Source organism: Alexandromys fortis, unplaced genomic scaffold (genome assembly GCF_014885135.2).
Source record: "Alexandromys fortis isolate MF-2015 unplaced genomic scaffold, M_Fortis_MF-2015_v1.1 scaffold_44, whole genome shotgun sequence".
NCBI classification, from domain to species: domain Eukaryota; kingdom Metazoa; phylum Chordata; class Mammalia; order Rodentia; family Cricetidae; genus Alexandromys; species Alexandromys fortis.
The window spans coordinates 986,289-1,001,563 of record NW_026067921.1 but is presented as its reverse complement, the minus strand read 5'-3'; the positions used below and the strand labels follow the sequence as shown (position 1 = coordinate 1,001,563).

Here is a 15,275-nt window from a genome sequence, read left to right as displayed (position 1 = left end):
ATCCCCTTGTGGTGGGTACTCTAGACTGTCAACTTTAAAGGATTTGGAATCACCATGGAAACAAATCTCTGGGTATGTCTGTGAAAAATTTTTCTAGATTAGATAAAGGTGGGAAGATCCACCTCGAATGTGGGTAGCACCTCACCTGGGTCCTGAATTGAGTAAGAAGGAGAAAGTGAGCGGAGCACCGGCCTTCATCTTTTTCTGCTTCTTAACTAGAGACACAATGTGACCAGTCACCCCCTGCTCCGCTAGGAGCACCAGCCTTCATCTTTGCTTCTTGACTAGAGATACAATGTGACCAGTCACCCTCTGCTGTCAAGTCTTCTCCACCATGACAGACAGGATCCCTTGGAACTCACACCCAAAATAAAGTCTTCCTTCCTTAAGTCGCTTTTGCAGGACAGACGGACACACACACAAACCCATCTTTGGACAGAAGACATCTAACACTGTTCCCCAGGCACAGTGCCTGGCATCTGGTCAGTTGTCCCCCGCTGGCCTTCTAGAGAGTTACAGGGAGCCTGCGCCTTCGGACACCTTCCTTCCTCTATTTAGATATTAGTTTCGTGGTTTTGAGGGCACACTGCCAGGCTCCACCTTCTAAACTTCCTTTTCCTTTTATATCTCATTAGCATACTGGGCATATTCCGCACACAGTTCCCCTGACTGGCTAATCTAGTGAGCTCCCTGCACCGAGGCTCTCCTGACTCCATTAACACGGCAGAGGAGTCATTTAAGGCTAATAACTAATTACATCCTCTGATACATTTCATTTAAGCCTTTTAAAACAACACGATGGTTCCTATCAAGGAGAATTTATAAAAGCCTGAAATATAGAAAGCAGGCAAAGGCACTTCAGGGTTTCTGTGTTGTACACAGAGGTTATGAAGGTGCAGTGGCCTTTGCTCTAGTAATAAGAATCTGTGGGTCCTTACTTGTGCTCCCCTTGGGTGTTTGAAATTGCTGTTGTTGGGGTTAGGGAAAGTGCTTGTAATGGGAGCATGAGGAGCTAAGTTCAAATCCCCAACACCCCATAAAAACCTGAACATGGCAGTGCAATTCTTGTAACTCCAGCATTGAAGGGCAAAAAAAAAAAATCTTTTTAAAGATTTATTTATTATTTACAGTGTTCAGTACTGTATGATTGCCTGCAGTCCAGAAGAGGGCATCAGATCTTATTATAGAGGGCTGTGAGTCACCATGTGGTTGCTGGAAATTGAACTCAGGACCTCAGGAAGAGCAGTTAGTGTTCTTAACCTCTGAGCCATCTCTCCAGCCCCCTGGATCCAAACTTTTAAAAGATCGGTGAGATTGGCCAGGTGGTGGTAGTGCATGCCTTTAATCCCAACACCTGTGGTGGTGGTGGTGCACTCCTTTAATCCCAGCACTCTGGGAGGCAGAGGCAAGCTGATCTCTGTGAGTTTGAGGCCAGCCTGGTGTACAGAGTGAGTTCTAGGACAGTCTCGAAAGCTACACAAAAACCCTGCCTCAAAAACTGAAGGGGAAAAAAAAAAGCTCAGTGAGAGACCCTGTTTCAAGGCAATAAGAGCAATGGAGAAAGATACCCAGTGTTCTGGCCTCTGCATGTGCATGCGTGGGTCTGTGTGCCTGCACATCAAGGTGCATGTACCTCTTATCCACATACAAAAGCAGGGTGGGGCGGTGCATGCCTGCAGTCACAGAGCTGAGAGGCAGAGATGGGAAGATTCTGGGGTCTTGACGGCCAGCTAACCTAGCTAACTGCTGAGTTCCAGGGTTCAGTAAGAGATCCTGTCTCAAAAACACAGCGGAGGGCAGTAGAGGAAGACAATGGACATCACTCTCTGGCTTTCATATGCATGGACATGGACGTGCCTGTACACACACACACACACACACACACACACACACACACACACACCTCTGTCAACTCCAAATAGACCTAGGAGAACTCAAGAGCAGTCTAAGACCTCTGAGATCATCCACATCAAACCTCTCATTATTGCGAAGCAGCCCTGGAGTTCGGTTGACTTGTATTTGGCCACTTGCAGATGCAGCTGGCCCAGCACTGAAGCTCTACTGTCTGTGGTCAACCTGCATTCATGTCAGGGCACTGCCCAGCCAAACCAATAAAATGGGATCAGATAAAATGGTGATTAATGTTGCTAAAATTAGACTGTGTGTCGATAAAGATCATAGCTATTTTAGGAGCTCATAGAAACTTCACTGTGTGTACGGAGCAGCTCTTAGCTTCCCACTTATGTGTGTGTGCGTGTTTGTGTGTGTGTGTGTGTGTGTGCTGTTGTGCATATGGAAGTCAGAGGACAACTTATAGGAATCAATTCTCTCCTTTACCATGTGGGTTTCAGGGATCAAACTCAGGTCATCAGACTTGGTAGCAAGTGTCTTTACCCACGGAGCCATCCCAGCGTCAGGGCAGCAGCTAGTTCTCTCCACTGTGGGATCTTAGTCCCTACCGAGGCACAGCTCTGAGACCTGGAACGCTGGATTTACCCATAGCCTGGACTACTCAACAGTTTCTGGTTTGATTCTATATCAAGAACTTTGTCAAGAAGCCCAGTCTCTAGGCTCAGCTCTGTTGCTAGACACAACACTGAGAGAGTCGCACATGAATGCGGCTGTCCTTTGTCACCAAAAGTCTTAGCCACAGAGATGGAAGTGGTTCAGTGACAGGCCTGGCTATAAACCTCCTGCCTCCTGCCCAGTGCAGAAGCTCAAGCAAGCCAAACACTTCCTCTCCAGAAGGGGACATGCCACTCGGAAGTGAGTCTTAGCTCATTCTTCCCAGCAGAACTCTCCCTTCACAAATCTTCGTGGAACTGATCTAGAATGAGTAGGAGAATCTCAGACTCCACTAAAGCTTCCAGATGTTTGTTGAGAAAGGAAATGAGGAGCCGGCACACCCCTGGACCCAATCCCAGGCCTGTATCTGTTACTTTTAGAACTGATACTTTGTTATCATCACCTTGACAAATTGTAAGCATGCATTTTCACTACCCATCAGATGATTCCGGCATCCTAATACTGAAAGACTAAATGTACTCAAATGCTCCTTAGCCCTTTTTCAAAATTAAGGTCACGTTATTGGCTTATTTGGTTATAAAGTAGCACATGCACTTAAAATGGTAATAACAGAAAGGGCAGTAGAGATGAACGAACAGAAGGCCTAGGGAATCACACTTTTGTCTGTGACTGTATAGTTCTCTGTCTTCCATTCAGCTGCAGTTTGGATGTTTGTGCACTCCCTAAGATCCACAGGTAAAAACCCAGTTCCTAGCATGGCAACACCAAGAGATGGTGCCAAAAGGAGGGAATTAAGCCAAGAGGTGATGGCATTAGGACCTTTACAAAAAGGCTCAAGTGGAAAGGATACCACCTTCTGTGCCTTTACCTTGGGCTCGCCAGTCTCCAAAACTGTGAGAAAAATACACCTCTGGGCTTTTAAATATCCAACTTCAGGTATTGTGTTTTACATCAAAAACGTCCTATGGTGAGACCCTTGTGTTTTAGATCTTTCAAGCACATGAACCAGAGCCTCACAGACCTACAGACCTGAGGCTTATGGGTCTCTCCTGTGCTCTGTGAGACTGTGTGGCCAAGTGGTTAAGAGAAAATTATTAAAGTTGGGTGTTGTGGTGCACACCTTTACTCCCAGCACTTGGGAGGCAAAGGCAGGTAGATCTCTGTGACTTTTAGGCTAGCCTGGTCTACAGAGTGAGTTTCAGGACAGCTAAAGGTATGAAAGACCCTGCCTCAAAAAGCCAGAAAGGAAGAAAGAAAGGAAGAAAGAAAGAAAGAAAGAAAGCCACAACCTCTTGCTCCTGGCCTACTCTGCTCCTCATGAGATAACTCAGACCAGCTCCACTTTGGTCTGTCCGGGTTCTCTTAAAGATTAACTGTGAGCCCATGGGAAGCACATGAACCTATGAAAGGCCACACAAGAGTCAGGCTGGAGAGCTGAGACTTTCGAGTGGACCTCTCTCCAGCACAAGAGCCTGGCAAGCCTGTGAAAGAGCTGCAACGGCAGGGACGAGGCAGCGGCTGGTGATGGCTAACTCACCGATACTCTTCTCGATCTCCAAGATAAAGTGCTTCTCTGGATTGTTGCAGCTGAAGGTAAAAGACTTTTTATCTCCAGGTTTGACAAGCAACTCAGTCACATACTGTCTAGACACGATCATGTAGCAGGGTTTCACAGGCAGGGCTGGGCTCACCAGTCTGATGTGTACTGTAATGCCACTTCCTTGGGGCAGAGCAATCTCCGATGCTTCTGAAGGAAGAAGCAGGAACAAGAGCAAAACATCAGCATGAGGTATAAGGTCTGTAACTTACCGTGGTCCCCCTGGCCTGGGAAGGGGACAGCATGAAGTGACAGAGATGACCTTTCCGATGGCGAAGATCCTGGCCCTGCTGTCTGGGTAGGAAAACCACCTCTTGTTTCAGCTGTTAACTTTTTTAAAAATTAATTTATTTTTATTTTCTGTGCATTGGTGTTTTGCCTGCACGTACATCTGTGTGAGGCTGTTGGAGTCCCTGGACCTGGAGTTACAGACAGTTGTTAGCTGCCATGTGGGTGCTTGTAGAAGGAGACTGCTCATTTCTTTCCCGGCCACTCAGACATGAATAATCACACAGAAACTATATTAATTACAACATTGTTTGGCCAATAGCTTAGGCGGCTTTCTAGCTAGCTCTTATATCTTCAATTAACCCATTTCTATTTTCTGTGTATTGCCGCAGGCTATGGCTTTCCGGTTAAGGTTCTGGCATCTGTCTCCTTCGGCAGCTACCTGGTGTCCCCATTGACTCCGCCTACTATCTCTTTATATCTCTCTGTTCATATTTCCTGCTTGGCTTTACTCTGCTAAGCCATTGGCCAAAACAGCTTCTTTAGTAACCAATGGTAATAAAACATATTCATAGCCTACAGAGAGGATCTCACATCAGGTGCTGGGAATTGAACCCAGATCCTCTGGAAGGACAGCCAATGCTCTTAACCTCTGAGCCATCTCTCCAGCCCCTGGGTTGTTAACTCTAATAAAAAATAAAAGCCACACTGCTGATCTCCTAGGTAGCATGTTTTCAGATCCCTACACATGCAGCATTAGCACAAGCAGAGAGGCACTGTCCTGTCTCTTTCCCTTGTGACTGCCTTTGCAGCAGGGTCGGCAGCAGTGGGAGATAGAGCCCTAGGCAGACACCATCTAACTGCTGGGACACTCGTTTGCAAAGACCTGCTGCAGCTGCTGCAGCTGCCGCTTTCCACAAATGCTTTACGGGCCAAGAACATACAATTGTACCACAGGGGACAGGACATTTGCTAAAATTAGAGGCAAAACACACTGGCACAGCCTTATCTTAGCTCCTTAGTAAGCTGAGGCAGGAGGATCAATGTAACCAGCTACTTTATGCTCTTGCTGTCATACCTTCCCTATATATAGCTCTTATTCAACTGTAATCTCAAAAACAAACAAACAAAACCCCTCTTCCTTCCTCAAGATACTTCACGCCGGGTATTTGATCATGACAACTGAAAAGTAATAGAATCCCATTCACATACAGCAGCCTTCTCTGATCAACTTTCGACAGCATACCTCCTGCCTCACCCCGCTGGTCCTGGGCTCTAGTCTCCAGCCTGAGGGCACCCTGCCATCTGCCCAAGGTGCCTCCTCTTGCTACCAGCAGGAAAGCTCCCACAGGAGGACAGCAGAATTCACCATCTTGTTCAGCCGTAGCCTCAGGACTCAGCTGGCACCAGGTACCCACCAGACACAGAGAAAAAAAAACAGACAAGCCCTCAAATAATTTTATGTATAGGTACAGACCTCACGGTCTTATCTTTTCTTGCATTTAATTGCTCACAAATATTATGACCACTAACTTACTGCAGTAAGGGCCAATAAATCTTCCTTGGGGAGCCAGGGGTGTACACACACACACACACACACACACACACACACACGAGAGAGAGACACAGAGTGAGAGACACAGAGAGAGAGAGAGACAGAGAGAAAGAGTGAAAGAGAGAGAGAGAGAGAGAGAGAGAGAGAGAGAGAGAGAGAGAGAAGCATGTTTCTGTTTTCTGAGACAGGAATGTGTTTTCTCAAATGCTTTGTCCTGAAATAATGCGACATTTGAACCTTCCAGAACAGACTCAGAATCCAAGGAACTCTTTACGACATCAGATCAAACTAAGAGTCACATTCAGAACTGTGGTGGTCAGTTTTATATCTGAGCTGTGATATCACAGCCCTTGTGTTGTTTCGGTAGTTGTAAAAATGTCTTCTACACTGACTATAAAAGGCTTTCAGTGAATCCTCTCTCTAGGTTTGGTCCACCCTTCACAATAGCCTCCAACCCTGGGTGGCCAAGTCAAGCTAATTCGACATCAAGGGCAATCAGGTTGTGATGCTACCAATTTCCTTCTTTCTTCTGTTTTTTCATATTTTAGCCAAGCCATAATTGAAAATAGTTATTACTGTTAATTAGTATCTTTTTTTTTTCTTTTTGTATTTCAAGACGGGGTTTCTCTGTGTAGCCCTGGCTGTCCTGGAACTTGCTCTGTAGACCAGGCTGGCCAGAATGCAGAGATCCGCCTGCCTCTGCCTCTGGAGTGCTGGGACTAAAGGCGTGGCCACCACAGTCTGGCCATTAGTATTATTTTTATTATTAGATACAAAGCAGCTAGATCAGCAGTTGTGGAGCTGGTGTAGTGGAGAAGGAGGGTGCCAAGAGGCCCAAGAGACTCTGAAGGATGCAGAAACTGCTGCAGGTCTTGACTATGGTAGTGTTGGCCTGTGTTGTACAGATACCAATATCTATCAGTCTGTCCCCGAGATGTGATGGCATTTTGTGTTATAGATTAATACATTAAAAAATGAGTTCAAATGTTATATACCTTAATACATTTAAAATGAGTTCAAATGTTATATGTTGATACATAAAAATAAGTGTTCATAAAAAGTCACGAATACATCTAGAATACACTTTAATGTCTTGTGGGGGTTACTGTCTCTCAGTGTGTGCACAAACATTTCAAATCTCTTTAAATTAGATTCAGAAGACCAAAGCAGAGTTCACCAAAATCTTCCTCTCAGGTAGTTCCTGTTTGCGAGCAAACCAGGACCCAAAGTAATTTTGGCAATTACCATGCGTTCTGTTATTAACAACAGCCAAAGAAAAACACATGATGTCTTTTAGAAATTCAGGCTTTTTAGAATCTTTGAAATAAGATATTTATTCAACAAGCATTTTCTGGATTTGTAATATGTTCCAAGGGTCATACTTGGCACAAATAATTTACTGACTGGCCAGGCATGGTAGCACATGTCTATAATCCCAGCACTTGGGAGACAGAGGCAGGCCGATTTCTGTGAGTTTAAGGCCAGCCTGGTCTACACAGCAAGCTCAGGCCAACCAAGGTTAAACAGTGAGACCTTGCTCTAAAAATTAATTAATTAGTTAATTAATAGGACTATTCAGAGTATCTAGCCCCAGGGAGCTAATAGTATAGTTTGTCAATTTTAAAAATAGCAACACTCCCAGACCTGGTGAGCCTGACATAAAATCTGTTTATCTGTACTGTTTATAAAAACAACCATTGCTCCTGCCCCTGGAAGTTTGTTTGTTTTATTTTCTAGCACTTTGGGATTCACTTTTAGTTACTTATTTTTCCATGTGAGGAACTGACTACTCCCATCTAACTAGAGCACAGCAGTGATTCACTAAGCATATTTCTATTATGGGTCTAAACAACTCAGATTTTCACACGAATTCATTATGATCTGACTCCCAACAGACCACCACCCAACTGAGTTCCACTCTCCAGCGATGTGGGATTCCCCCTCTGTATGCTGTGAATATCATTGGTTAATAAAGGAACTGCTTTGGGCCTATAGCAGAGCTATAGGGGAACAGAGCTGGGGGAGGGAACTAAACTGATGCTGGGAGAAAGAAGGCGGAGTCAGGGAGAAGCCATGTAGCCCTGCCAGAGACAGACATCAGTTGGAATCTTACTGGTAAGCCACAGCCATGTGGCGACACACGGATTACTAGAAATGGGTTAAATTAAGATGTAAGAGTTAGCCAGTAAGAAGTTAGAGCTAATGGACCAAGCAGTGATTTAATTAATACAGTTTCTGTGTGATTATTTTGGGGCTGAGCAGCCAGGAATGAAACAAGCAGCCTCCTTACTACACTCTGGTACATTGTACTGCCTGGCAACTGTGTTTTTGTTACAGTTTGAACATGGAACATTCTCAAAGGTGTATGTGGCTTGGTCCCTGAGGCATACTGTTTTGGAAACTTCAGGAGGTAGGACCTAGCTAAAGGAAGTGAGAGTGTCTTGTCCCTGGCCCCTTCTTATGTCCATGTACTCCCTGTCCACCATGAAGTGAAGAAGCCATCACCACACACATCCTTCTGCTGCTGCGATGGTCCGCCCAAACACACAGGGCCAAGCATGCGATGGTCCACCCAAACACACAGGGCCAAGCAGCCATGACCTGACCCTTAGGGACTGAGACAAAACAAATCTCTCTTCCCTTAAATTGTTTTCTCAGGTGTTTTAGCAGTGGGAACGGCAACCAGTTCATTATCCTTCAGTGACCCTAGTGATCAATCCCACTAAGCATCCAAAGGAAATACTGAGTTACAGACTCGTGCTCAGCATAGCCATTCCCATGCACACTTGCTGCAGGAGCGGGGAATTTAATTCACAGGCTGATTTCCAGGGTCACAGGCAAGGACTCTCACGGCTGCCATGTGTATCTGCCCCCCTCACTCTGAATGATGTGCAAGACAACAGAAAGGGCAGAGAGGAAAAGAGGAGGTAAGGATTCCATCCAGGGCTCCCTATTCCCACGTCAATGCTCCAGAGGCCATTACTTCACTATAATGAGGGATCATGGGAACGGTACTGCTTGCATAAAATAAATCAGGAGCTCATTTGGTCACAAATACCTGGAATTTGAGAACACTTTGTTTACATGGCTTTTTCCTTGCACCCACTCAACCATTTATCATACCTTGAAATTGGAAAAACCAACCCTGGGAAGTGAAACCTCAGCCTTTCCCGCCCACTCCTCTGTTGCGCCTGGCACACCAGAGCCCTTGACGGAATTACCGCAGTTTGGAGGAGAGGGAGGAAAATTTTCTTCTTCTGCGTTTCTTTCATCTCTGTAAGGATTTTATACTTCACTGGTGGAAAGTTCAGGTTTGTGACCCTAGCTAGTGCAGAGAAATACAGAAGACACTCCCAATACTGGTGCGATTTTGAGGTCTTCTGAGCTGAAAGAAATCCAAGCCAACCTTCTTGGGAATAGGTGTGGGCCCCGGGGAAGCTTCTGAGGCCCCAGATCAGCTCCTGAGTCACGGTTCCTTGGCTCCCTGCTGCCCTAGTTCTCCTTATTAGGAGATCTTCCCTCAGCCCACCTTGCCTGTGCCTCTCAGGTGGGAATTCCTGATGTTCCTACTCATTGCTCATTATTCACATACTGCCACAGGATACTTCACGATTATTCCTTTCCCCCACTGTCCCGTTTCACTTCAGCTCTCTGCGACGCGGATTTAAATGCTAAGGCGCCATTTCCTCCATACCGTCAGACAGTCTCTAAGCCTGACAGACACACACAATTTAAACACTTTTAGATGAGTCAGAACTCGTTGTCTTTCTGGGGCTTGGCTCACATTCACTTTCTCTATCCAACCACAATGCATTGGGCAGCGCCCAGCCAGGAACAAGGCTAAGCCTGGGCCCCCTCAGGCCTGGAGCTCTGGAGGAATACCCAGAATATCAAGGGAGACAGACATGGCGTGTTACATGTGAATCAGCACGGGTGATCAGTCACGGCTTGTGTGGGAGTCGCCAGTACGTGAGAGGGTGATGCGGATGGATGCCGCCCTGGAGACGCCACCCTCTCTAGACAGAAGATCCCACGTTGTGGAGCAACCTCTTCACTCAACGGGTTCACCAGCTACTGTTCCCTGCTTCCATGCCTCAGGTCCAAGTTTCTTGGTTGAGTACCAGGTATGTGAGTGATTTGCTTCTAGGGCTGGGTGTGTGAAACACACCTTACTAGCTGGTGGCTTGCTCAGAGGACGAGAAGCTCACACTAGGAGGGCCCAGGGGGGTGGCACCACAAAGGAACACTCTTCATACCTCATCAGTGACTTCTCCCACCTTCATCCCCTGCACCGAGGGATGATTCAGTGTGATCTTAGCTATCAGATCTCATTGGAGTCAGTAAGCTGAGGCCACCAAGAAAGTTCAAAGTGCTCTGAAGAAACAGGGGGTCAGCCACCAGCTATTGTCTGGTGCTGGCCATGGAGTTTGGGCTTCACTTGTTGGGACCAGAATGTCTTCCCAGCTGTGTGTTGGGGTGCAGAGATTTAGAATTGGGTTGCTCTACTGTCTGTCTGCTGTGTCTGCTTGGGCAAATTGCTTAGGGATAAAAAGGGAACCGTTTTGAGGTCTGAATGAGTTAGGTATTCATAAAGCACTTAGGAGTCAATGTTACCATGTTTACAAGGGAGCCTTTCACCGCCAGTGTGGGTGAGAGGCACTAGGGAGTGGTGTCCAGTATAGTCCAGTATAATCCATCACCACCAGCTTGCCTGAGCCCAGAATCCTGGCTAGTGGGGGCTGGTGGAGGCCAGGATAGCACATTCAGGACAAACTCCTAGCACACTCTCCTTCTGAGGCTGTGCCAAGTGCAAGCCAAGCCTCACATTCTGCCAGCCTTCCTGATCTTCACTGGCTGTAAAGGCTTTCTCATACCTGTTGACTCACGTGACTCCAGTACCCCTTGGGACTCTGAAACATGACCTCACTTCCCACTTGTGTTGAGCTCTGGAGTCAGTGGACTGGCCTACCTACCCTACTAAGGAACCACAGATGGGATGCCCTCTGCGTGCTGCCAAGCTACCCCAGCAAAGGGGTGCTGCTGGCATCATTGGGAAGCCAAGAGCTGGGGTTACCACCAACATGACCCATTGTGACAGGACCTGCTCTGGGAGGGAGTGACTATCTGGTCAGTCTCCAGCCTGAGGACTGAGGCTCAGACAAGTCAAGGAAGTCACCCAGTTCTCCCCTCTATGACTAAGAAGAGGCAAGGCCAGGTCAATGCCAGAGAGGTCGGATACGGGAGCCCAGGGCATGCTGGGAGAACTCATGGGTCTAATTCTGCACTAGGGATTCCATCACGCAGCCAGGAACTTTCTGATGAGAACGGTTTGTTCTCACTAACATGGTAAATCAAGGCAGCATGAAACACTTCTGAGGATAGGAAAATATCCCCAGTCCCCAGGCAATAGTTTCTCTTTCTCTTCTTTTTTTTAAGATGGTGATAAACACTCAGTCCAGCCTCTGATGTGGCCTGGCAGGAAATGCTTCTTCCAAGATCAGAGACCCCCCATCTATCCTGGGTATTTGGACTATGAAGCCACTTTGGGTGGGGTCCAGCCGGACCTGACAAACCATACTAATCACCCTGCCCTGGTCCCTCACCTTATTCCCAGGGGCCGCCTGGGGAGAGCAGGTCAAACCTCTCATTCTCCTTAAAGCTCCAGATGGAATCAAACACACCAGGTGAAGAAGAGAGATCAAAGGGGATAACTTAAGTTTTTAAAAAGGTTTGATAATAGGACCAAGAACACGGGGACCTCAGGTTAAACGACTACGTCAAGTCATCTCAGCATCCAAGAATCACATTCGACAACCTCGGGGCTTAAGGGGCACTATGTGCCTAAAGAGACCCACAGTTCTACCCTATCTTCTCAGAACACAGACTCACAGCTGCCTCTAAAATAACCTACTATTTCCATAACCCTCAGAGCAACAATAGGGGATAAAAAGATAAAGTTCTGTAACTGATGTTAAGATCCCATTGTGTAAGCCCACTCAATCCAGCTCAGAGAGACAGCTAATGAAGACTGTCAGGGGCATCTATGTATTCCTGTCTTCATTCCTGAACTCTTAGTAAAGGAAATGATACTCAATGATGTAAATTATCTAACCTTACGAAGTTACTGAACCATCTTCCAAAAGCAGTACTAGAGGCCAGCGGTGACAGGGCTTGTGATTTAATTCATCTCCCAAAGTGGCGACAGGTTTGTGTGGAGTTATCCAGACCCTTCTGTAGTATTTATTGCCAAGGACACAGGGCACATACTATGGTGACTGAACAGCCCTAAGACCCGAATGATATTCCATAGTTGTTCTTTAGAGTAAATTGCTCCAGGTCTGGCCATCCTTTCTCAATTCCTAGTAATGTAATACTCTATCCTTTATACACAAGCAAATTGTTTTTTGCTTATTAGTTCATGTTTTGAGACAGGGTCTATGTTGTTTGTCCAGGCTGTCCTTGACTCTGGACCCTCCTTTCTGCCTCAAGAGGGCTGGAATTATAGGCATTGCACCACCATACTACTGGGCTCCACATATTTTATGTATGCATACATATGCATGCATGCAAGTATGTATGTATGTATGTATTTAGGTTTTTCGAGACAGGGTTTCTCTGCATAAACTGTCTTGAAATTTGATTTGTAGATCAGGCTGACCTTAACCTCAGAGACCCGCCTGCCTCTGCCTCTGCCTACACCCTACAAACAAATTCTTGCAGAAAGCAATCTCAGACATTTTTTGAAGATAAGGCTATATACTTCAGAAATTCATTTTAATGTGACAAAGCTACTTACTACTACTGACCCTTAGTTTTGAATTTTTTTAACTTAAGAAAATTCTAGCTAGATGTGGTGGCTCACACCTGTAATCCCAGCACTTGGAAAGTGGAGACAGGAGTTCAAGGCCAGCCTTGGCTATGGTTAAGTTTGATACCAGCCTTGGCTACTTGGCTACATGAGACCCCATCTCAATTTTGTTGTGGTATTAGAGGTGAAACTCTGGTAATAAAAGACTAATCAGTGGTTGCTAGACAGAAGCTGACTGTAAAGGGGTGAGGAAGAACTTTGGGGGGGGGAGTTTTTCAATATAACACACTCAGCAGGACCTGGACAAACAAGGCATTAACATTGGCAAATTTTATGGCCTGATTCTTCAGTAGAGTTCAAACAACAACAACAACAAAAACCATTTTTACATTTAGAAAAACAAAACATAAAGCGTCAGTGGGAGGATTGACCACCAAACATCTCTCATGCTTGTATCTGCTTCTTGTCCCAGAGGCAACCATGACAGCCAGGCGTGATCTTACTGAGCTCATGTTTGCACACCTATCCCCCCCTCTGTTTGTTTCCTGCCTGGGCACCGCTCCACAGCATTTACACAGTGGCACTGCGTTCTTTCTAAGGCTGCCGGGCACTGCATCGGGTACAGCAGAGCAGAATCTTGCTGTAGAGAGTGGATGGGTATGGATCTTGGTCTACTGATACAAAGTTAAGGCCAATTTTGTTATACTGTGTATATGTATTTCTGATCTTGATTAAGGTATTGTGTTTGTGCAGCTCATTTAAAAATGTAATGTATAATTAAGAAATACAGGTTAATAGATAATCATCTATAATAATCAAGCTTGTAGTCGTATTAGTTAGATTTTTCTAGATGTACAGAGATGTATTTCAGATGGATAGGGATTCTTCAAACCTTTTAAAGACTACAGAATATGGCATTTAAAATGTTTTAAGAAGTTAGGACTTTTCATGACAATGAGACACGTCTGCTCCTGACAGCACCATTACTTCAAGAGAAAGATGGGCATCGAAGAGACTCCTTATGGAGTTGGTTAGCCATTTGGGCAAGAAACTGCTCTTGCCTGGACTGATGCATAAACTGGACATGCAGGACCCATAGAGAAATGACTGCTAAACTTGCCTAAAGGTGAGATGATCCCTTGAGGTTCCTGCTTCATGAAAGAGTCTGTTAGACATTCTACAGGATACAAAAGAAAGTGACTGACAAACTGCCAATATAGGCGAACCTCTCTTTAAAATTTCCTGCTTCATGGAAAAGTCTACTGGATACTATGGGCCTGTAGGGGGAAGATGGATGCTCCAACAGTACAGAAGAACTTTGGGTGACTGTTCAGGCAGCAAGATGTCTCCATCAATTCTAGAGTTTGGGAAGTTGCTTACAATGCATTTCCTGTTTACTTAGGTAATATTATATCCTTCTGTAGTCTTTGATGGAGTTGAAGAGTAGATAGTAATAATATAGTTTTCCTTAGTTATGATAAGAGATAAAGTAAATATAAATAGTGTAACTGTAATTCTTGTTTGATACCTGTTTTGTTATATGTAATTTTACTATGTTAAAGTTAAAACCTTCCTTTTTTATTTAAACAGAAAGGGGGAGGTGATGTGAGATTTCCCTCTGTATGTTGTGATTATCATTAATGAATAAAGAAACTGCTTTGGACCTATAGCAGGGCAGAACTCAGCTAGACAGGGAAAACTAAATTGAATCCTGGTAGAAAAGAGATGGAGTCAGGGAGAAGCCATGTAGCCCCACCAGACACAGGCACCGGAACTTTAGCTGGTAAGCCACAGCCATGTAGGCATACACAGATTAATAGAAATGGGTTAAATTAATATGTAAGAGTTAGCCAATAAGAAGCTAGAGCTAATGGGCCAAGCAGTGATTTAATTAATACAGTTTCTGTATTGTTATTTTGGTTCTGGGCAGCCAAGACGAACAAGCAGCCCCCTCCTGCAGAATCCAACTATTTCCCTTCAAATAATGGACCTGGAGGTTGTTTCTAATCTCCAGGCACTGGGCAAGGATAAGATGCCTACTTAGAGTTGGAAGGTTCCAGTGGGACACATTTCCCCAGTTTCCCTGGCTCATTGCTGGAAGGAGCTGCAATAGAGCAGAGACCCGAGTCTAGAAGATGTAGATTCAAGACTCAGCTAAAGGGGCTGGGGATGTAGATCACCTGGGAGAGGGCTAACTAACACTCACGAAGCCAAGCGTTCAGTCTCCAGAACTGCATAAAGCACCTGTCTGCCATCTTAGCATCTGGGAGGCAGAGGCAGGAGGACCCAAAATTCAAGGTCATTTTCGGCTACAAAAAGAATTTGAGACCAATTTCAACTAGAAGAGACCCTACCCTGAATAAACAACTTCCTGTTGGTATTCAGGCACCTGTACTGGTCTGTCCTTGAGGTTCTGACAGGGTACGTCCTCAGCTGTAGCCACTAAGAGCACCTCCTGTACACATTCACTAAGTTCCCTTTTAATAGGGCCCTGACCACCTCCTCTCTCTCTCTCTCTCTCTCTCTCTCTCTCTCTCTCTCTCTCCCTCTCTCTCTCTCTC

The 15,275-nt window shown here is 45.6% G+C and overlaps 1 protein-coding gene across 2 annotated transcripts in view; it reads right to left on the bottom strand.

Annotated features, from left to right (window-relative positions):
- Cdcp1 (CUB domain containing protein 1) overlaps positions 1–15,275 on the bottom strand; it is a 39,439-nt gene that overhangs the window by 14,264 nt on the left and 9,900 nt on the right. For both annotated transcript variants that reach the window (XM_050141677.1, XM_050141676.1), the window contains exon 2: positions 4,064–4,273. In XM_050141677.1, coding sequence (XP_049997634.1) covers positions 4,064–4,184 — 121 coding nt within the window. In that variant the 5' untranslated portion in view covers positions 4,185–4,273. The remainder of the gene's footprint in view (positions 1–4,063; positions 4,274–15,275) is intronic.